The sequence below is a fragment of the Branchiostoma lanceolatum genome, chromosome 4, assembly GCF_035083965.1.
Source record: "Branchiostoma lanceolatum isolate klBraLanc5 chromosome 4, klBraLanc5.hap2, whole genome shotgun sequence".
In the NCBI taxonomy this organism is placed as follows: domain Eukaryota; kingdom Metazoa; phylum Chordata; class Leptocardii; order Amphioxiformes; family Branchiostomatidae; genus Branchiostoma; species Branchiostoma lanceolatum.
Genome location: NC_089725.1, coordinates 31,209,871 through 31,233,501, shown reverse-complemented (window position 1 = coordinate 31,233,501; position 23,631 = coordinate 31,209,871). Strand labels below are relative to the sequence as shown.

Below are 23,631 nucleotides of genomic sequence, written 5' to 3'. Positions count from 1 at the left end.
AGGCAGACAAAAGTTACTGACAGGAATACCTGGAATTCAATCACAACTTCTCAGATGTAGTAAAAATGGAATGCATTTCTACGAATTCTAAAGATATATCGACACCTGGTTTCTACGAATTCTAAAGATATCAACATGCACACTACAGGTGTTCTAATGCTCTGACTATCAATTGTTTTCCGGTCTTCCCAAATAAGGAACGAGAGGGTCTGTGTCTCAGGTCTAACTTTGTCAGCAACAGTGATGTATTGGTATTGACTTATATGGGGTGTATTGTATTAGGAATTATGTAAAGTTCTTGGCAGTCGTTATGTATCACGGTAACTTAAGAAACACATGACGTTAGTTCGGCAGTTTACGTTCGGCAGTGATTGGTCATTATTGATCCTGAAGAAGGCGACAGTGGTCGTCGAAAATTCGATCCGTGAATACCTTAGTGTTGGAAGAAAGTTTAGCATTGTATTATGATTACTACCAACACAGATGAGCTTTCATTATAACATGACGTTAGATTCACCCGTCCATTAAGTGTAATACTTTGAATTAGAGCAGTCTGCTTTCAAATTGCATACAGTTAGAATGGCTGGTTAGGTTCTAAAGAAAGAAGGCATGCATGCAGGACCTTTTATAAAAAGTGTCAAGCCAAACAAAGTAGATATTACAACGAAACATTCAACAGTGATTTGTCAGTGTCCAAAGAGCATTCATAACCCAGCACTGAGATGGGACACTATGAAACTTTATTAGTTGGACGCAATATTGGGACTGACTTATGACCAGCATGTCAGTCACTAAGGCAACCAGCACGGTATCCATGGTAACCACCAGATCAGCACACCTTGATGCATCGTCCCCCGACAGTTTCTCCACTTTTCTTCCTGTTGGTCGGCACGCGATGCGACTTTCCTATCCGGGGTGAAAAACAACGACGTGGAACGAAATTATTCATGTGGATTCATGGGTCAGTTCCGGCCTCACCTCTGCCGGCGTTTCCGTGCTCTCCGGCCGCGAACACGCCGTTCCGCCCCGAGATAAGAAGGTCTTGTCTGTTTTATCAGTGCCGATGATTGCTCCGGAGCGGCCCGGGGTCGCCCGGGTTCAGCCCTAAACTCACCCCGAAGGCTATCTGCCCACCCTCGTGTCAACTCGCAGGAATTCTCCGGCAATTTTGCTCACTTGGGGCGATCATTTTGCGGATCCCTCGAATCCTTTTAGGTCAGGAAATTGATGTTGAGGTCCGGATCGATTGATGCCCGTTGCCGGCCGGTGGCATGAACGATGAACCCTGACCCTCCACGCTTGGCTAAATCACCCATCTCCCTTTGTATCGGCCCCGTCTTTGATTGCCGCCAATGGCCGTTGATGGCAAGTCTTGTGTCAAATGCCGAGGAAGCAACGAGCTTCTGACTGATAGTGGCGCTAAAGCAATCTTCAGCCTCCACCGGCATTTAGTGAGTGAGTGTCGGTGTTTGGCCCAGATTAGCCTTTCCGGGGTGAGTGCTATGTTAGAAACCTTCTGAGCACTGAGCTGTCACAAAGGGAGAAACCCACAATGTAGCTTTTCAAGTGAGAAGCATGGATCACGCTTCTTAGAGTCCCCGCCACAAGCATGAAGTGAACTTGACGTGCGTAAATACAGGTTACCCCAAACATCTTCCAGCCTGCCAGAAGTGGTCAGCGTTGATTCCTGGGATTTGAATGAGTCTGTAATTCTGGGACACCGTCTTCACAGTGGGGTGGACTGACTGTGTCACCACGTATTACTGAGCTGCAGGATTGAACTGGTGACACACAATAGCTGCTGGTGTGGTAGGAGGTCAACAAGTCAAACCTCGGGCTTATCATCAAAACACAGCGTTTCCATTTTCAAACAACCTATCAGGAGAACTGCCTACATGATCGAATCACACATTTGTACATGCCTCAGTTAACATGTTTTAAGAAGAACAGTTACCGGAGAGCTTGCCAGAGTTTCAGAGAGAGATTTCTCCCTTCCCTTACTAAAAATGGAAACCCTGCAAAAATGTTCTATAAGTATTAGTCTAAAAACAGCCAAAGAATAATTTATTTTCTAAAATGCAAAACCAATGTCAGGTGGCTGCTGACTGTTCGGAACAGTTTGATAATTTAGATGTCAAGAAAATAAGATCCTACTGGCCACTTATCACATATCACATAATATGCTGAAACATTAAATGCTTTGGATAGTTTAGTATAGTAAGAGTAAAAATTCTATTTTTGGACAAAATAATGGATCTGTCCTTGCTAGATAGCTAATAGATTGGTTATGGTCAAAACAATGTTCTACCCTCTGTATGTGTGTACATTCTGAGCAGGCCCTTTGAATTGAAGCTCTACTACAACTAAAAAGTAATGTTACAAGTCTAGACTGCTGGAAGACTGTTGTTGGGGGGTTCTTCAGTAAAGTGTATTCAGAATGTTATGAAATATTTTTTGTGTGCTGATTTTGCACTTTCATATTATACTGCCCATTTGCCAGATAAGCTGTGCATTTAGATCTAGAACCATCAAATACTTGGGACTGAGAACATTATGGATCTTTCCTGGCTAGATAGCTAATAGAATGGCCTAACACATCTGATGGTCTGCCCTGTGCCTACAGTGTGAATTCTGGGCATTCCCTGTCCTTTAACAACCCTCCACACTGATGTTTGTTTACTGAATGCCAGCGATGACAGGCCAACCCTGCTGTCTGGCTACTGCCTTCAGCAGAAACCCCCTCCCCCCTCCCCAGCAACCATCAGCTTTGACCTTAAGCCCAAACTGCTTGACCTTGCCAGGTGTGTCTCCCAAAGACTAAGTACTAATTGATGTCAGACTCAGGAAAACAAAGAGGAGAAGGTTTGAGTGAAAGTTCTTTGGCTCAGGACCGATCTGCCCAGAGGTTGTTTGAGTTCTGGCGGTGACAGCTGATGGACAGCAGTTTTGTAACAGTTGTTGTAAGGCTTTGTAACCCGTGTCCCAGGCTGTCTCACTCTTGTCCCAAGCCCTGCTAACCTCCGCTGTCACCCCTCCGCAGACAATGGCAGGCGGCTTTGCCGCTACCATGGCAGCTTGTAAACCGATTTCAAGTTTCAAATTCAATTTGTTGGAGGTCAGGCCAAGGGCATTGGATTTCACGATTTCCCTGGGTGCACCGGGGCATTAGCCTGAACATGGACTGCTGTGGACTCTCCAATCTCAGTTTGAACAGGACAATAAATGCTTTCTGTAGTGAAAAAAGCAGTTGCAACATAAAGCATGGTACGGCATTTACCAGAACGTTGACTGCCAGGGACTCACAAACCTGGCTCCTGAACTCTCTCTTCTATTTATGTAGTGTTGACTTGGACTCTTACTCCAAGCACATTTTCCTGGATAAAGAATGGCAATGGCATAAACCTGAACATGGACTGCCAGGGACTCACCAAGCTCAGTGCTGGATAAATCCTTTTTGTAGTGTTGATTCAGACAAACAGTCAGATGCAAGGCTCAGACAGACTCCTAATGTTCACATTTTCTGGGTAAAGCATGGAAATGGCATTGACCTGAACATTGTCAGGGACTGGCCAATCTCAGCTACTTTCTCTCTTCAATGCTGCATGCTTACAGCCTGGATAAATCCAAGGCTTGTTATAGTGAACATTTAGATTGTCACAAAGATATTAATTTAAAGGCACTCTTAGAATATTTTTCCTTGGTCCATGCCTACTGGAGACCCTCCTCCTTGAACAGTAGTCCTGGATACGAGCTCAATCATGTTCGGGACCGCATCCTTCCCACTGCAGCTACACCAATAGCCGCAGTACCAAGTAGAACCAGGGAAGAAGACGAGGGTGCCACAGCCGACAGGACTAGATAGAAACTTGCTGCCCAGTGTGCCTGTAGGCCCAGGAGGACCTAAGGTGTAAGGAAGCATGTCACCAAGGAGAGAATTGTTAGGGCGAGTTTCTGCTTGTGCCTTGTGCGAGTTTCTGCTTGTCCGCTTTTCTCATGTCTAAATCAGCTGTCTTCATTGATTGATGGCATGTTACCTGCTTAACAAGCCGCCACGGAACAGTTCTCAAATCGCCATCAGTCAACGGGCCACTAGGGTGACAAGTCATTATTAGAATAATCACCAGGTTGTTTAATATATGAATAATCACCTGGTGGTATCGTGACATCTTCCATTGAGACCACCATTCCTGTAGACTCAGGGAAATAGTTGTAGTGCCAGCATTGAAGCCGTTGGAGCTAACATTGTATAAAAAACAAGGAAACCGAAACATTCAGAACAACCACAGGAAGAAAGAAGCTTCCATCAAAGTTATGACAGTCAGTTTTGCTGTCGTTGGATTAAAACTTTATGCTGCAATTCAAGAAAGTGAAGTACTATCGTGATAGAACAGATCTGGAAAGAAAGCTGCCATTTTGGGAAGCATTCAAGTGAAGATGAACAATCATGCAGCTTAAGGAAAAGTGAGTCATGATAGATATGATTGATAGATAGAAACAAATCATCACAATGAACTTTTTCCAAAGATTTTTCCAAAGGAATAGCGGAGAAATGTGAGAAATTATTCTGTGTGGTCAGAGGTATTTAATAGATGCTGTGCAAACGAATAGTAGTTGGGACAAAAGGAAGTAGACTCTTTAACACTAACAGTAAATTATTTATCAACAGATTAAATATATGATTCAATACACATTAAAACTTCATGCACTTTAGAAAAAAAGCCATTAACAACAGCCTAATTAGTGAGTTTTAATTCTCAGCATACCAATACTAATTAACATGGAAGGTAATTATCTAACATCAATCAAGTCTGCCTCTCCCCGAGGGAAGCAATCGGGGATTAGGAAAGTTGTGAATTTTGCATCATGTTGAGATTCTGAGACGAGCTACGCTTATAGCAGATACACGGTGTGGGAAGTGGACCGAACGCTACAATAGGTAGCTGGTTCTTCCTCATCGGAATCTCCGAGTGTTTGTTCGCCTGCGTTACCTAAGATCCTGCGCTTGCGAGCGAGCCCGCGGGCTTTTCCGCCCGAGTACATTGTCAATCAGAATAGACACCGCGAGTAACTCGTGACACTACTAATTTAAACTTTTCCATTTTCCGCGGAAAAACTGTTTTATACTTGAATTGCTTTTGAGCACATGTGAAGACCCGGGACCACTCTCTTCACTTACCACCTCGCTGCTTCAAAGGAGGAGAATTTAAGGGGTAATTAAACACCATTCTGGAGGCTGCGAGGGAAAATTGGAGCCATTTGGAAGCCGGGGAAATCACTATTAGGATCTGCAGCGACTGATGGGCTGCCGGGGGCAGGCGGGAAAATGGGGCAGAATGAGCGTCTTGATGAAGGGAACAGAAAGTGCGTCATCTTTAAGAACTGAACGAGTCGTGTAAGGAGTGTTTTCCGGCGGCGCCGCGGAGAGAGGAAGTTTCCGGCGTTCGTTATCCCACACTTGTAGACTCACACACACACACACACAGCGATGATGCAACCCCGCTGAGATAAATTAATTTCTTGGTTGGCTTCTAATAAGGATGAAGACCTGATAACTGAGGGGAATCGCGGTCCCGGAGGCGGCAATTAACCTGACGAGCTCCATCTAACCACCGGTTCCGATCGCAAGTCGGGGCTTGAAAGTCAGTTTCAGGAAATGTATAGTGCACCGGTGCACGTAGCCTTAGAAATTCACAAAGGTGCACAAAAAAAGAATTTGGTACACAAAATAATATTAAGAAGACTGTCAGTGAAACCTTAGATTACAAACCTAACTGCCTCTCTTTAGAGCTTGAAAGCTCCTTAGAAAGATTAAAATTTTAAACTAGTAATGCAGCAAAGGTTTTAATACTTTTTAGGCACTTATAAATGTCAACAATATGCTGTATACCAGTGTATATTTGTTCAGTGCCTATTTATACGTAACCCGCACAAATATCTACATGTAGGTGCACCTGTTCACAGTCACAGTCAAAAGTTAGGTGCACAGCTCAAATTTTGGGTGCACAAGAGTGCAGAATTTTTGAGCACTCAGTATTTTGAGCCCTCTAAAGAAAATGTACAGGGAGAACTCCATGCAGGGCTTTCTCAATGCACAGCTGGTATACGTAGTGCTGCATGCCTACTTAAAGGTAACCTAAGCAATATTAGGGCCCTGAAAGTCATATATTCAAAATCAATTTTTTTCTGATCTCTATCCATAGTAAGTTTAGATAACACTATCTCATTGTATATCGACCATCATGGAGCAAAAATGTGATGTCGTTGTGCGGTGGGAACTCATTGAAAATCTGAGCACTTGGAGGCCAGCCATCATTTCAAATCTTCCGAACATGCACGATTCTGACCAATAAGTCCCGAATGCTTCCGAAGAAATAATCACGTGGTCATGGCTCAATGTGCTTGGGCATTGTGACGTCACGCGGCCGGAAGATACCGAAGATTGTCGACAGAAAACGGTTACGGCTGGATTCTGGGCTGATTTTTGGGGGGACCCAATAAATAGAATACTCCTTTTGTGGCTTGCTTCTGTACTTCGATGAAGATTAGACATCCAGGTAATAAGATACGCCAAAAAGCAATTACTCAAACAACTGGATATGATTTTGGAAACGGTCAGACGTTTCAAGTAGCATCCACTACTTTTCATCAGTGACTGTGAGCAAGATCAGTTGAACAGCAGGTTTATAACCACAAACTATGAATTGATATGCTTCTGTACTATTTCTAAATGCCCAAAGTATGAAATAATGATGCAGATGTGCTAATATAGGGAAGTAAATGTAAATTTCAACCTCACCAAACAGAAGTGCTTTCCCCAGAATATTTCAAGTTTTACCCCCTGAAATCGCTTAGGGCACCTTTAATGTAACATCAGGCACAGGTACTGGTACCAGTACAGAGACCTGTACCTGAAGTATTTGACAAAAGTAACCAGTGGTCTTCAATCATGACAGAAACATGAACAAACAGTTAGGAAAATCTTCAGCGCTAGTACAATGCTAAATTTTCATCTTTGTGATAGGAACCGCACGTTTTTAGTAACAAGATGAGTAAAGAAGTTGAAAGTCTGCTAGATCGACTAAAAAATTAAGTTTTTCCTTTGTGTTGGAACAAAGCTAAAAAATTGAATTGAATTGAACTTGTAAAACCAAAAAGTTTTACACCTGAGTGCAAGTCTATTCTCACTCACTCACTCACTCACTCACTCACTCACTCACTCACTCACTCACTCACTCACTCACTCACTCACTCACTCACTCACTCACTCACTCATCTTCGTCGCTTTTCAGTCCTTTCTAAGTCAAGTCTATTCAGGTTGCCCATTAGTCTAGTACTGTACTGGTACATTGAAGCTCCAGTATTTTGGACTTGTAACTAGTAAATGATTTTTGCAGTACTGTACCAGTACACGTCCCTATCAGCCAACCATTCGCCTCGTAGTTACACAAACGAAGGCAATTTCAAAGGATCACCACATGAAGGGGGCCGACGACTCACAAACGCGGGAGCCTCGGCGGCGGAGCAGTCAGGCACACCGAGAGGGTTTGCACCAGGGTGCTTGCAGAAAATTAGCCACCATCATTTTAAAGACATTAAGGAAATGGGATAGTATGGAGCAGGGAGCAGGGGAACTTTGTGCGGGCTTATCCCGGCCATCCCGGAGAGCCATTTCCCCTCTTCATTACGCCGTCGTCCCGGCGACGTAATCCGCTACTTGCTTACTGTGTGATTGAGAGTAATCTGGACGGGGGATGTCGTTAATGCGGACACCTCTCGGACGCGGCCATTCGCACGACGCTAAGCTACTTCTTTGGAGGAAAGTTTCCTCTTCGAGCCTGATCTTCTCTAGCCAGAGAGAGACCAGAATTGGTAGTTATGCACTGGTTATGAACTGAAAAGTGGCTGGTTAACAAGACAGGAGCACCTTTATGATGCCTTTTAGATAATAATGATAACCTTCAACTTTAAGACACTAAAACGTCTCTCTCCTGCTCTTCTTTGACCAGAGAAATGAAAATTAGCAGCAGGGAGTGTACAAGCAACTATCCTTGATGGTCTTAATCATGCACTGGTCATGAATAAAAAAGTTAGCCCATAAACAACAGACACCTTTAAGCCTTTCTTTGGTAGGCCGACACTTCTCTATATGCTGTTCTTTTCTGACTGGAGGAAAGGGAATCTGTAGCATCGATTCCGACTCACTATGCCTTCCTCCAGAGTTAATTGAAAAGTAACCAGTAAACAACACACCAGAGGACACCTCTGTCTGTACGATGCTATTACACCTCCCCATCTTGCTTTCCTCTGACCAAAGAAACGGCAAATGTACCGGTCCGGTAACTAAGGCAGAGTTTAAAAATGCTCTCCTCAATAATCAAAAAGGAGGTGTTAAACAACACATTAAGCACCCCTATACACTCCTCTAATGACTCACAAAGGGGACTCAGGTACTACCAGGTATTCTGTTCTAAAGAACTGGGCATTTTAAGAGACTGATGACACCTCTCCATCTTGGTTTTCTCTGACCAGAGAAACTGCAAATGTTATAACCTGTAACTAACTCTCGCAGCCTGAGTTAATTTCGCTGTGGTCATTTATCGAAAAGTAGGTGGTAAACAACACATAAGCACCCCTATTCACTTCTCTAAGGACACTTCACTCAGAAAGGGGACACAGGTATTTAAGAACTGGGCATTTCAAGAGACTGACACCTCTCCATCTTGGTTTTCTCTGACCAGAGAAACTGCAAATAATGTTATAACCTGTGACTAACTCCCGAAGCCTGAGTTAATTTCGCTGTGGTAATTAATCGAAAAGTAGGTGGTAAACAACACTTGAACACCCCTATTCACTTCTCTAAGGACACTTCACTCAGAAAGGGAACAGAGGTACTTTAGAACTTGGCATTTCAAGAGACTGACACCTCTCCATCTTGGTTTCCTCTGACCATGCAGAGAAATGGCAAATGCACCTGTAACTCCCGCAGCGTGAGTTAATTACGCTCCGGTCATTAATCGAAAAGTGGCTGGCAAACAACACGCATGGACGTCTGCAGTGTTCCGCGCACTTGGCGGTTGCGACTCTGACCCGTTTCTCGGCTCATGCATATTCACGAGGCCCCGACTGAAATTTGACGCCGCATCTTACAGCGATTTTGCCCCATTTGCCACGCATCGTTGACCTGGAGTGATCAGCTTTCTGCTTCCATGCAGCAACATTTCGGACAATTGAGCATTAAGGGAATAATCCCTAATTGAACATCCCAGTACGCCGTGTCGAAAGTTTCCACAAGTTTCTACCTTGTACCATTCCTTAACTTTTGAAGGAAAGTTTTTTGAAAGGGGCAGGAGACGCACAACCCTCATTGACAATCTAAAAAGGGATGCTGGGCTCAGTGACATTGCAACAACAGAGCTGAGATCGCCAATGGAAGACCGGACTGAGTGGTGCAGAAGGACTCATTGTCTCCCGAGATGACATCACAGATGTCCTCGTTCAAGGATTCAAGGATTTTTGATACCTGGTATAGTCAGTGCACTTGTTTGGGAAAGTTTATTTGAGCCAGCTTTTGATAGAAATGGAGATGTAACTTGTCCGTACTGCAAAGTGATTGGTGTATTGATAATCAATTCTAGTGGTTGTGACGTAAAACAAAACTAGACTGGATGGCACATATTGGAATCCCCCCATATATGATCGTGCATCACAAGATCAAATTGATATATTGATAAAACTTTGCAGTGTACAAGGTCTTAAAGAGATGCTGTCATGTAATTTCTTTTCTGTAAGCATAGTAGGCATTAGATTTAGACTTTAAAGGAATCGTCTAAGTTGAACCTATTCTAAGGGGAACTTTAAACATTCCTTGATCCACAACCTAGTTCAAATCTTCAGCTTCCATGGCATTTTCATCACAAAAGACGTGAATTTCAAATCAGTTGAGAACTCAGTAAAATTCCCTTTAAAAAAAAGACAAAAACAGCGAACTTGGATAGACATACTGGTGATGAACTAGACATGGTAACAGTACAATGTCATGTACTCTGTATTCTGATATTTTCTATTAAACCTTAAGCTGACAAACTGAAGGACATCCGGATCCCCACTGACCTTGAAATGTCAACGTCGCAGAAAAGAGTGATGATCGGTGTTGACTGTATGAGTCATTTTTATTCCTCCCTTAACAGCACTATGGTGATCTATGTCTATCCTTTGTAACACCATTACGTATTAACGTACAATGCATTAGTTTTGCTTTTATTATGTATTTTCCATAAAGATTGTAGTCTGTATAATTTGCCTTTGGATCTGTGGTTTATGCTTTTATCAGACTGCATTCTTGTTTTCTATCTCTTAAATTTTGCATCGTGTATTGTTTGTGGGAAATGCAAAAATGACAACTAGTACCAAAAAACGAAAACCACCCCAGCCAACTGTCAAGGTGCAGACGTGACGGACAGCTCGACTCTGAGTGGCCCGTTGTGACAGCAACACCTACGACTTGCTGTTCACAGACATGACAGCGGCACCCGCGACCTTGCTGTTCCCAGACGTGACAGCGGCACCCGCGACCTTGCTGTTCCCAGAAGTGACAGCGGCACCCGCGACCTTGCTGTTCCCAGAAGTGACAGCGGCACCCGCGACCTTGCTGTTCCCAGAAGTGACAGCGGCACCTGCGACCTTGCTGTTGCCAGAAGTGACAGCGGCACCTGCGACCTTGCTGTTGCCAGAAGTGACAGCGGCACCTGCGACCTTGCTGTTCCCAGACGTGACAGCAGCACCCATGACCTTGCTGTTCCCAGGCGGCGGGCGTCTTTATCAGTCACGCGGTTGCTGTGGCAACCAGAGGACAGCCACGTCGCCTTGTGAGAGATGGATCATCATTAGCCCGGACTCCCGCGTCACCGGCATCCGTCACGTGCCGCACTGCTGTTGCCGAGCGCCGTCATGGCAACCAAGGTTGCCTTCCATCACTCATGAACTCACACACAGGTTATTCCGGCCTTCATGAAAAAGCAGGGCCACAAAATTTGTTCAAAACGGCCGGGCTGATTGTATCCAGGCAGGAGCCATGAAACGCAAGCATGTATGATTTTCAAATTTATGAACAGGCGCCATGCGTAAGCTGGGTTTGCTAGCCTGAATGTCTGGTATTGGACGTAATAAGACCGGGAATTCATTTTGGGCTGTCTGAGCGGCCCGCAGCCTTGTAAAACCGAGTTACATCTGGTTTGGTAAGGGACCCGTGGGAGGGCAGCCACCGAAAGTGGTCCCAGCTCCACCCTAACTCCTTTAGGCCGCCATAACTAGGCTTCTCCGTGGCAGGGATCCTGCCAGTCTATCCAATTCCGGATGCTGCGATGAAAGAACTGTATATATGCAGATGAGGCAAAGACGACCAATTAAGGCGGCAAAATAGAAATCCATTGCTTCAGAGCACACAGATTTGCCGTAAGTTGGGGAGAATTACGCCCTCCTCTCGCCGTCATACCCACACACTTACTCGCCGAGCCCCGAAACCTCTCGCTAGACTCTATCGATCCACTCCCACCCCCATTTGTAATGCCATTTGGATGGAAATGCGCAGGTTTTTATCCCAGAATCACGGGAGTTTCGGGACAGTTATTGAGGTACAGGTGGCGAATTACCTCCAAAACACATTTGTCTCCCCAGGCACAAAGCTTCAATATCCCTCCCTCTGATAGGATGCACCGGGGGGGTCAAAGGTGGGGATAATGGGTGCAAGCCACCCCACAGGCAAGGGCAGAAATTGTCGGGCGAGACCTCTGCACCCCCTGTAGCCGGCAGGGGGGGGAAATCGGTGCACTTGACGGCCCGTCGTGGTCAACCCGGCATGGATCGTGCTCGGCTGGGTGGACGCGGCAAAGTGGAGAGAGCAGCCCTGCCCCAAGGTCAAACCGTGCCCCAAGGTCAAACCGTGCCCGGACCTTTTCTCCCCGTCACCCCATTTGAGAAGATTGCCCTGTTTTGATTGAGTCCGCCGCGCGGAAAGGTTAGCTTGGCTGGTCACTCGCAACCGTTTTATACCATCCCGTGCCCCGAAGCCACGGAGAGAGAGGAGAGAAGTCCGTCAGACGGACAGACTCCCAATGATAAGTCCCTCATCTGCACTTAAGCAGGGAAGTGGGCAGCGGCGATTGGAGGATGAGGGAGGGAATGGAGGTCTTGATGTTCGGATCCATCCTTTTGTATCCCCCCCACACGGAAGTGCCGGCTTGATGTACTGCCTCGCAATTTGCAGAACATATTCATGAGTTCCCAATAAGTCCATTAACCGGAGAATTCCCTGCTCAAGGTTTTAGCCGAGATCGCTTCGCACGGCGTAATTCCCACCCTGCCGGAGAAAAGCACAAGTCACTCAAGTGCACAATGAAAGAGGAGATGGGTCCGGGAAGAGTTTTGTTAAGAAGTGCGATCCGAAGTTGGAAGTGGTTTGACAGCAAGAAGAAATGAACCGAGACTCCGACGGATTAAAAGGGATGCTGCGCCATCTTGCCAGAAAGTTACAGACATAAAACTGGAAGAAGTATATACTAGTAAGATTCATCACCAAAAATTAAAGATAAACTGGTAGAAGAATGTCCAATAGTCACAGATAAAAGATCTTTGGAATTAACAGAATACAGGAATAAAACTAGGAGAAATATAAAAGATTCATCCTGAAAATTAAAGATAAAACTGGTAGAAGAATGTCCCATAGTCACGGATAAGATATCTTTGGAATTAACAGAATTTTAAGTGCAACTTTTCCCCTTTTTTTCATAATAGTGGCCCAAAATTTTATTCCTGTTGCCCACTGTGCCACCATGGTTTAAGAAGCATTCCAACCTCCACAGCTACTGTACGTGTATTAATTAAGAATATAAGAGTGTATATCTGCTGTATAATAAAGAAGGATATCATTCATACGGTAGGACAAATTTTTAGATGTTTACTACAAATTGAAACCACGGGTCACTATAAGCAGTGAGCAACCCAAATCTTCTGGAGTATTACACTAAATATGTTGCTATCCATGGAAACAGCAGACAAAATTTTGTTCAGGAGAATAGTAACTGTTATAGTTTTTGTGCCCAAATCAAAAACATCCCAAACCAAATCAAAAACATTCCAAACTCCAAGCCTATGTATGAATATATATATATATATATATATATATATATATATATGCACACAATATATCTACAATAATACAGGACAGTGCTGGCTGTGTTTAACCAATTACAAAATTTTGTTCTAGAGAAGTTTTGGCACCAGAATCGTAACGTTACAACATGTGCGTGCCTTTAAGAAACATCCTACCCCCAAGCCTAAGTATAAATCATTGTGTGTGCGTATATCTATATATATATAGAACAGTGCTGTCTGTGTTTACCACTGGGGGGAGTGACCTTCCCAGACTGCAGCTGACATGACCCCTGACCTATCTGTCTGAGTCTGCATCCCAGCCAGACACAACAGCCAGCTGATCATGACCCTCTTGTTTTGCTGCCCCTCCCCTCGACGCCTCATGAATTATTTCCCCACCAGGGAAAGTCTTTACATAATTGTGTCCACTTGTGACCCCTAGCGCTGTACAGACTTTGCACAGGGAGCCTGTCCCATATTGGGTTTGGGGGATCAGGAGCAGAACACAGTATCAGCTCGCCTATGGGGATTTACATGGTTAAGGACCCCAGAGTGAGGAGCTTTGATGCTTTGAAATTTATAGCTTGGTGCACAAGAAAGGTACAAAAGTCACAATTTGTTTGGGTTCAAGGTAAAATCTGCAAACAATTGCGTGCAAAAAGAACTAAAAGTTTGTTCCCTTTCGATGCTCTCTTTTACATGGCACTAAACTGAGGTCATGTGAAGTACAGCCAACATTAAGTAGCTGGTATCAATATTTAGGCACAAATTTATGCCAACTGATCAGTGAACAAACATCGTAATCCAACTCAGTCTCAAACTGACATATTCCTCTAAAATTCAGAACAGTTTCCAAAGTTGATTTAAAACAAGATTCAACACATTCAAAGCAAGTTTGGACAAGCATATAAGAAACATCCAATAATGTACAACTTAAGGGCTCAGGACAATACACACAAACCAGAAATATAAATGATGTGGCCCAAACCCAAATTCCTACTTGGCCAAAAAATCTACTCTGCTTAACTCTACTATACAAAATGTAAGTTTTAAAATACAGTAAAAGTCTGGTGAAGATTTGCCATGATCAGAGACACATGCACTCGACACTTGTCTGGTTTATTCTTTACATGTTTGGAAACATGCCCAAACAAAAACTTAGTAATACTTACTTTGACTTTGTCTCTCAGAGAAGTACACAAACTGCAGTTCCACTATGGCCCAAAGAGGGCCAAAGGTGTTCCTTTTACAAATGTATGGCCAAGTCAAATCAGCTCCCTGTATGGCAGCCACTGGCTGGTTGTCGGTCACCTGAGTTGTATGCTTACTGGATAGGATTGCAATCCTTGAGGATAGGATGTTGGGATATTAGCACTTGTTTGTAGGTTAGAGAGAGGTGGATTTGAAAGTAGCATTCACATATTTTTCCTGTGAGGACTACATGACTTAGATGCCTGCTCCAGTTGATAATCTTTTGCCTTTGAGAAAAGGGGCTGAAACTAATCTGGATATTTTTATTGACATGGGTGTACATTGTGCTAGTGTCAGTGCCCTGTTGTGTAATGTATGTGAGAGGGATTAAGATGAATTGTACCAAGATACTTTCTGACTTTTTTTGACAAAATCATGGTCCATTTAAGCAGTTTTTTTTCATATTGACAGTGTCAGCACTAGTGCCCTGTAGTCATGCAGTGCCCTGATGATGTACAATGTCAGTGCCATGTTGTTCTACATACGTCCGAGGGATCAAAATGAACTTTACTAACTTAGATGTTTCCTTTCCATTTTTCTCCTTACACAATCATATAATCCATTTCAGCAGCTTTCTCCCACACTGGTGATGTCAGTGCCCTGTAGTTCAGTGCCATGTTGTTCAACATACATCAGAGGGATTAAAACAAACAGTATCAAGATGTTTTTCCCCCTTTTCCATGACACAATCTTGGTCCATTTCAGCAGTTTCCCCCACACTGGCAGAGTCAGCGCCTGACAAACAGCTGATCTTGCCGGTGGCGAATCTCCCACCGATCTCAGCCGTCTTGTCAATAGCTGACGGCAGCAATCAATTACCCTCCGCTGTCACACAATTGCAGCTTATGTTCTTCCATCTGAACGCTTCGTTTCCCTCATTACCTCTGCCGATTGTCTGCACCAGATACTTATTGCCAAGCTTCACAACAAATCAGCGGCTTCGCTGATCTGATTTTCAGCTCAATATTCCGCTCCCTGCCCGCCGCTGTTCAGTCGATCGAGGGGACACAGTCGAAGGAACAGCCAGCAAGGCGTGCCCTCGTAACTCCTTTTTCGAAAGTCTGTTTGCAGTTGCGTCTAACTTTTCAAATTTGAAAATTAAGCTCCTTTTCTTTAAGTCTAACTTTACAAAATGAAGCTCTTTGTCTTTCAATTTTGATCATAGCAATGCAAGATACAACAAAGTTTTGTTGTTTAGTTGTTCAATCGAGGGGACACAGTCAAGGGAACTAGCCAGGGAGGCGTAAATCCTTTTTCGAAAGTTTACGTTTGTTCGCAGTTATGACTAACATTGCAAAATGAAACTCTTGTCTTTTAGTTGTAACCTTTAGATTTGCATAATGATGCAAGATACCACAGATAAAGGAAAGTTGGATAAAACTAATCTTGTTCAAAGCTAAGTTTTGTTGTTTGATCGAGGGGACACAGTCCAAGGAACAGTCTAACTTTACAAAATGAAGCTCTTGTCTTTCAGTTGTAATGATTTTATTCACATAACAATGCAAGATACCACAGATAAAGGAAAGTTTAATAAAAGTAATTATATTCAAAGTAAAGTTTTGTTGCTCATTTGATTGCGGGGACACAGTCAAGGAAACCAAGCAGCAAGGATCAGCATTCTAAATTTCTTCCTGAAAGTTATTATGTTCACAGTTACATCTAACTTCACATTGCATAGAGATTCAAATGCTAAAAATGATTGAGTTTAATATCATCAACTTCCTTCAAACTCAAGATATGCTATAAAGTTGACTGAGGATACAGTGAGGCTTTCTTGAAAGTCAAGGTCTATTCACAGTTGACAGATGCAAGATACCACAGATAGAGGAAAGTTTGATAAAACCAGTTCTGCTGCAGTGCCATAAAAAGCCACTAGGGGGCCCAAAATCTAATCATTTCAAGATCTAATCATTTCAAGATCTAATCATTTCAAGATGTCAAGACCTACCAACATACCAAAAATGAAGGCAATCCATTTAGGCATTCTTGAGTTATCGTTTCACAGACACATAGACACACACTGAAGCTAACCAAAACATAAACTTATGGCGAAGGTAATAACATGCACATTAATTGAGAGATACAACCAATATACATATACATGTAGGTAAAAGTTTGGAGTTCATAAACAATGTATAAAGAAAAGGTTCACAAATCTAATACATGTCAGTACAGCATTAGAAGCAATGAGATCACATTTGCTCGCCCGACTTGGTTTGAGCTTGACGCTCACTTTCAGGCGATTGTCAGTGCTCAGCCAATAGGTAAAAATGCCAAAGACTGAGTCAAATCCTGTTCCAATGCGTGTATTAACGCTCTCATTAGACGTTCAGCGAGACTCCTGACTGAAACAATTTCTGAAGCCTCCATTTGCGCATTGTGCAGCCACCGATATAGCCACAAGCTACATCTCCGGAACACTCAGGAGTAAGAGTTACTGCAGTCCTAGATGTAAAACTGACCGGCGAAATGAGTCAAGCATAACTCCCATCCTGCAACATCACTCAACTGATAAGAATATTAGGGAATCGATAGATGACTGCGGGCTTCGCTTACGCTATCTGTGGGGACATATTTCACCAGTCCTCCCGATGCACAAAATGGATTTGTACCACTTACATGAACCTTAAATGTATCAGGGGTCCCAGCTGTGCCCGGCATTGCACCTGGATATCTCCGGGCAATCATTTTCACCGGGAGCGGGAAACGTCAGACAGAGCGTTCCCCGTCTCACCTGCAGAGAAACAATACTTCAGGGTTTCAGTCTGTTGAAAGCTGGATACCGTATCTCAGTGCAAGCAAGCGCTTCGACAGAACATATCAAAAAAGGTTGTGTTTGCATATATAAGGATGATATCCTGTCTATAGCTTCGGTTCCAAATGCAGAAAAGATATTGTGTGCAATGGACGGAATTCTGATTCAAAATGTTGACCACATATCCGACAGAAAACCATTATGAATTTTATGGTAACTACAAGACAACAACTCTTGCACATGCCTCACAGATAACACATTGCAACTTAGGTACCATGTCAGTCGAGAGCTAAAAGGTGTCTAGTTTTTGTTGACAGTTGACTGTACCACTGATTATTGATGAATACAAACAATTCACCAGCCAGCTGGCTGATTGTCCGTAGTCCCACCGATGCACATTACGTTAGATAATTCAGGGTTTTGAGTCTGTTGAAAGCTCAAGGCCATATCTCAGGGCAATAGGGGGGAGACAGATGGATTCTTGGAGTGCCTGCCGTGAAAACTGAGAGATGGAGGCGTCACCGCGGGGTGAAAATGTAGATGACAGCATCGTTGCGAGGAGGATGTCTTGAAAGGTTATTTTCTCCACGCGTCAATCAAAAATAGAAACTCCCACGAACGATGCCGGAAGACGTGACGTGCTACATTGTGGATGGTACAAACTGACCTGCTGTGAGTAGCCGGTTGACATACCCTCATCTGTCACCCTTAGATGTCAAACATCTGCATGTTAAAGAACCCAACACACCTATCGAGAAGAGTAGGGGTGACCCAGCGTGCTTGGCTATAAATGTAAGCCATGGCAAAGCCGCGTTGCACTACTTGCTACTTGAAAAAGTGTCATGCTTTCCGTCAATTAAGGATGACTGCTTTACCTTTACCTTATGTAAATGTACCAACCTGATCAAGCTATTCACTGATTTCATAATTTTCCTCATTTTTCAAACATGTGGAGGGTCGCGGGTTCAAATCCTGGCCAGGTCACACCAAAGACTTGAACACTAAGAGTGGACTAGCCTCCTACTGAAGTAGGGCTATGAAAAAGGGCTATTAAAACAGAGATGGGCACTGCCCCTATACAAAAAAAGGAATGGAAAGGATCAAATACACGGGGCCTGAACTTGGGAATAAATTCAAAACAAAACGAAGAAAACTCACTGCCGTATCGACTTTTAGAAATGGACTTTAGGAATGGAAATAGGACTGGTACTGAGATTTTAAATTGTATATTCATGTGATCCTTGTGTATCATGTTTCTGCATTGTACATGTATTTGTATCAAAGGAGCCTGAAAAGAAGGTCAAGAGACCTGAGTGTGTCTGCTGAAAATTAAAAATGATTAACTTTTTTTATGTTCTCTCTCCTGTCCCCAGGTCGAGATGACCGGCAGCAGCGTGTTCGACTACGTCCATCCAGGCGACCACGCGGAACTCGCCGAGCAGCTCGGGATCAAGATCTCCGCGCAAGGCCAGCAGGGGCAAGGTGCAACGTCCGAGGGAGAGGGCAGCGCGTCAACAACACCCTCCTCTCTACCCATACCAGAACATATAGAAACAGGTGGGCTATCATTTGTTACAGACAGGGAAATGCAAGACGTTATTTCTAGAAAAAAATGTAATGTAAAATACTCATTTCTGTGCAATTACATCTCCCGTTTGCACATTTCAGTACAGTACTCATACCCGAACATATAGGAACAGGTGTCCGAAAAATCGATCCTAAAGACAAGGAAATGTTTTGTGTTTTTTCTGGATCATCTAGAAACAGGTAGGGACATGTTCAGGGTGGTCAAGTGTTCATCTTGCATTGGGGAGGTTGGGGGTTCAAACCCTGGATGGGTCATATCAAAGGCATGAAAAGTGTTTTCCTTGCTTAGCACTCAGCACTCATGAAAAAGAGTTGTACACTCCACTACCCCCTACTGAAGTAGACTATGTTGTCCATTAGGGCTATAGAAATTGAGACGGGAAATGGAGATGCACATTCAGGAAACTCTTGTCAGTTTCTTGACCATATGGAGAACCTACCTATGTGCCCAGGCCAGTAACTGATGGGTGAAAATTGTGATGTCAAAGAACACTTACTGCCAAATCTCTCCAAGGTCAAATCTTTGGACACAACAGTCAACAGATTCAGCACCAAGGACAGGCACCACTAACAGTTTTTTAAGATACCCGGAGAGTTCTTACCTCCAGAAAGCAGCTTTCATGTAGTTTTCCTCCGTAAGTTTAGCCTGCAGCTACTCATAGCATGCAACAGGTTAGACTACTTCCACAGCTATATGTACAACACATTTGCAGCAATGTCTGCAAATTTGCATTCCAAATTTTTCTGTGAGTATCTAGTGTTCATGACCTGTAGGACAAAGTCTACGGGGAAGCAGGCCAAAAAGGCAACCTGAAATACAGGCAGTTAATTTGTTCTATGCCTCTTGTTTTATTCTTATGCCTCACTTTGCACAATCTGTTCTGAGAATATTTGAATGTCTTCTCCTTGTGTGGATAAGCTGAACGATTATGAGCTACCTTTACATGACTCTATCAACTTGAGGAGTGTGCCCTTGGCTACTGGGCCAAGTAAAGATGACTAGAAATTCAAACAACACTGCAAGAGAGCAAGGAGGAAAGTTGCAAGCGGGTCCCGACCCAATTGGCCCGGAATATGTAACAGGGTTCGCTGATGTAGATTATAGCTGTGTGCATATCAGCCTGATTGCATGCCGCAGATAACAGACCAAGTGCACGATCAGGCGGCGGCTGTGCCCTCCCAATCATCGGCATTGCAGAGTGCGCTAATGAAGACAAGGGCTGACCTGTCATCGGCGAGGGAATATTACAGGGGGACCGGCTCGGAGACGACTTGCGCATTCTGGTCACGGAGGGATCTTCCCTTCAAGCACTCTCCGAGGACGGCGTATTGACATGTACCCTTGTACTCGGGAAATAGGATAGTGCAATTCAGCAGCAAAACTATTATTTCAGCCCTGTATTAATATCTCATGGTCATAACTGTCCATAAATTCCATGCCGGGGCTTGTACGAAGCAATAACTATTTGCTCCGGGTCACCGAACTATTAGGTGGAGTGATGGGTGATCTTTGACACTGGGCACCTATCAGAAATGCATGATATTTAAGTAATGTCCATTTAATTGCAACATTTGATGTGGCAGACTATGTCCATTCTATTAGATTTTTATGTTCCGTGCAGGAGATAATTAACATTATCCATGTAGCAAATGTTAACGCGGGTTTATGGTGTTAGGCAGGGCCATTAAAGTCGGGCGAAGTTTCTCCCCAAAGAGTTATTATCCGCCAACCTTACCAAATAATTAAGTGTTTGCGTTCAATTTACAAAGTGATGCTCACTGCGAAGCGCGGCGCTAAAATGGAAAGCACAGCCTCGCCTAATTGGACCTAATAAACGAAGTTTTTCGGTCGTCTTTGGAAAATGAATGGAACGTAATCCGGTAAGTCCGGGCATTACGACCGGGCTCGCGGGGCTTCTGTTGGCACGGAGACACGGGCACGCATCAACGCTGACCTTGCAATCAAGTGCAGCAGTCATGTGCAAGGTGACAGAAAGCATTTAGGCCCAGCAGCCCGGAAAGGGCAAACTCCGCCGCGCAGGGTCTCGCGAGAAGAGGTCGCCTGTGAATGTTACTCCAGGCAGTAGTGACACTAGAGGTGGGAGTAGCACAGAGGTGGGAGGAGGGGAGGACCCCTTCTCGGGCAGATACACAGCTCAGAAAGTGTAATGACACGCCGCGCGCCCCCTCTGTTCGGGTGCCATGCTCACATCGAGCACGGTGGTTCTCCCGGCGAAGTCGTTACCGCCTTAACGAGACGTTTGTTGAGAACTTTACGGCTTTGTCGTGAAGAGTTTTTACTTTGGTACACCAAAGGATTGTTGGGCCTGAGTTTTGTTCCTCTCAAGTGGACCGTCTGTCTAATGCCCACTGTCGATGATATGCTGATTTTCGGCCCTTGGTATTGACTCATGATCAGTCAGGTGCCTTCATCTCATATTTATACAGCCATGGTAGAACTGGCAGTAGAGTTCACAAAAAAGTTTGGACCATCTGTCTAATGCCCACTGTCAATGATATGCTGATTTTTGCCCCTTGGTATGGACTCATGATCAGTCAGGTGCATGTATATTTATCTCATATTTATATAGAGTTCACAAAAAAGTTTGGACCGTCTGTCTAATGCCCACTGTCGATGATATGCTGATTTTTGACCCTTGGTATGGACTCATGATCAGTCAGGTGCATGTATATTTATCTCATATTTATATAGAGTTCACAAAAAAGTTTGGACCGTCTGTCTAATGCCCACTGTCGATGATATGCTGATTTTTGACCCTTGGTATGGACTCAGTCAGGGGCATGTACATTCATCTCATATTCATACAGCTATGGTAGAACTGGCAGTGGAGTTGATGCAAAAAGGTCAAAACCAATGGACTTGGGGTATTTTGTCGAGTTTTGGTCTGCGAACAATGATGAAGAGGAGAACTCTGAAAGTTTCAGACAGAGGTCTTAGCACCCGTATTTGAATGAAGACGACCATCTCTACGGCATCTTACAGCTATATGACCTTTCACTATACCACACGATTTCACACTGTTACATTGCATCTTCAAAGGAAAGTTAGAAGGATGAAGGCAGGAGAGACAATTTTTATTAGAAAGTTTTATTACAAACTTTTGACTTTGTGTTGAATGTCTTCATCAGATGACACGGAGTAGTAGGAGCCACACTTGTTTTAAGGAAACTGCAGTTTGAAAGCAATTTATGACTAAGCAAGTTTTGACTCTCCTCTCGACTTCTATGACAAGCACTCTGAATGTGAGATGGAAGCTATCAAGAATGACTAAAGATGACTGGAGCCATTGAGACTACAAAAAGACACAAACAGACAAGGAAACAAACAGCTTAATGAAGCCCTGTCTGGTCTCCAAACTTCAGTGGCAGGCCCTGTCATCTGTGATTACTTTATTTCTTTCCGTGGAGACGTCGTGTAAACACGCAGCGCTTCATTTATTCATACATTCGCATTCATCAAACTTCAATTCGGCCATTGATTCCTTTCCTGGGAGGAAGAAAGTGCCGTATTGACCGCGGTTTCGATCCCCCCAATCACACCATGAAATATTTACCGGTCTCCTTTTCACCGAAAATTTCTCCTACATCCACTTACACCTCATCCATCCCTCTTTGGATCGCATCATTCCAGTCATCCACCTTCTCGTTTGTCCGGAGTCATCCCTATAACCGTGCCGCCGAAACCGATTCTTTTGTAATCCGGCTATTTGTCGTAACTTTCCATTCAACGTCTACCCGCTCGCACGGTCCCCCCGTCTGGCACAGATTGCTTTCCCGGACCCCTTTTGACGCTCCTGCATTCAGCATTTTCAATTTGTGGTCCGGGTAATTCCATTACGCCGCGACCATCCAGCGTCCGTCTTTGTGCTTATGTTGCTTATGTCTGCACGAAGCTCCGAAACCCGAAATGCCGACCTACGAGGAAATCAAGCAGTCGTAGATAACTCATAAATCTGAATTCCTCCGGGGGTCCCCCCCTTATTGATCCGCCAGAATGAGTAGCTAATAAAACTGTTTTGCTCTATGGTTACAGCCAAGTGGTTTGCCCCGTGCAGTCTGGGTGCAAGCCCCGCTTTCTCCGAGGAACAAGGAGATATTACGGTCCACTCAATGAAGAGCGAATGTTGTGGAAAGAAGGTGGATCAGCAATAAGCTTGCCTGCGCTCCCATGTGGATTTCCCGCAGAATATTTTCATTAGGAAGTTATAGGTTGGGAATTAGATTCAGCCGCTTCCTCTTTCTCGGTTCGTTCGAGGCTGTCAATTACTGAGCTACAACGCCGCGGAAGGTGTTAAGTTTGAGGAGACCCTCTCAAAAAACTTGTCGCATCATCTGTCACTCTCCCGATCTGGTGTGAGATAGATGTACATGCACATCTACAACCTAAGGTCTCGATCTAGTGTGAGATAGAAGATATACATTGTACAACCTAAGGCTGTAAGATTCTCGATTAGTGGTGTGAGATAGCTATACATGTACAACCTAAGGTCCCGATCTGGTGTGAGATAGCTGTACATGTACAACCTAAGGTCCTGATCTGGTGAGAGATAGCTGTACATGTACAACCTAAGGCTGTCACAGTGTCAGAGAAAGAATAGAATAGGCTCTCTGACAATAATCCAAAACCTTATCTCTTGCTAAGTGGTCCCCCTGATTTTTCTAAACTGAATTCACAAGTCCGCAGCCTCCTGTAAACTCTTCTGACATAATTGCACTGGTCCATATTTGCCACACTAATGCCAAATAAGAATACATCTCATATGTTTTTGTTTTCGTTTCTCCAGATGTCAAATAGTAGGAAAAACGTTTATGGAACAGTCTCCAATTACGCCAGAGGAGAAATATTACTCCATATCAGGACATTAATT

General features: G+C 44.0%; 1 protein-coding gene across 1 annotated transcript in view; it reads left to right on the top strand.

Moving 5' to 3' along the window:
• Positions 1 to 23,631, top strand: part of LOC136434020 (neuronal PAS domain-containing protein 3-like) — a 149,938-nt gene that overhangs the window by 95,017 nt on the left and 31,290 nt on the right. The window contains exon 5 of the mRNA XM_066426672.1: positions 18,529 to 18,712. Within this exon, the coding sequence (XP_066282769.1) occupies positions 18,529 to 18,712 (184 nt within the window). The remainder of the gene's footprint in view (positions 1 to 18,528; positions 18,713 to 23,631) is intronic.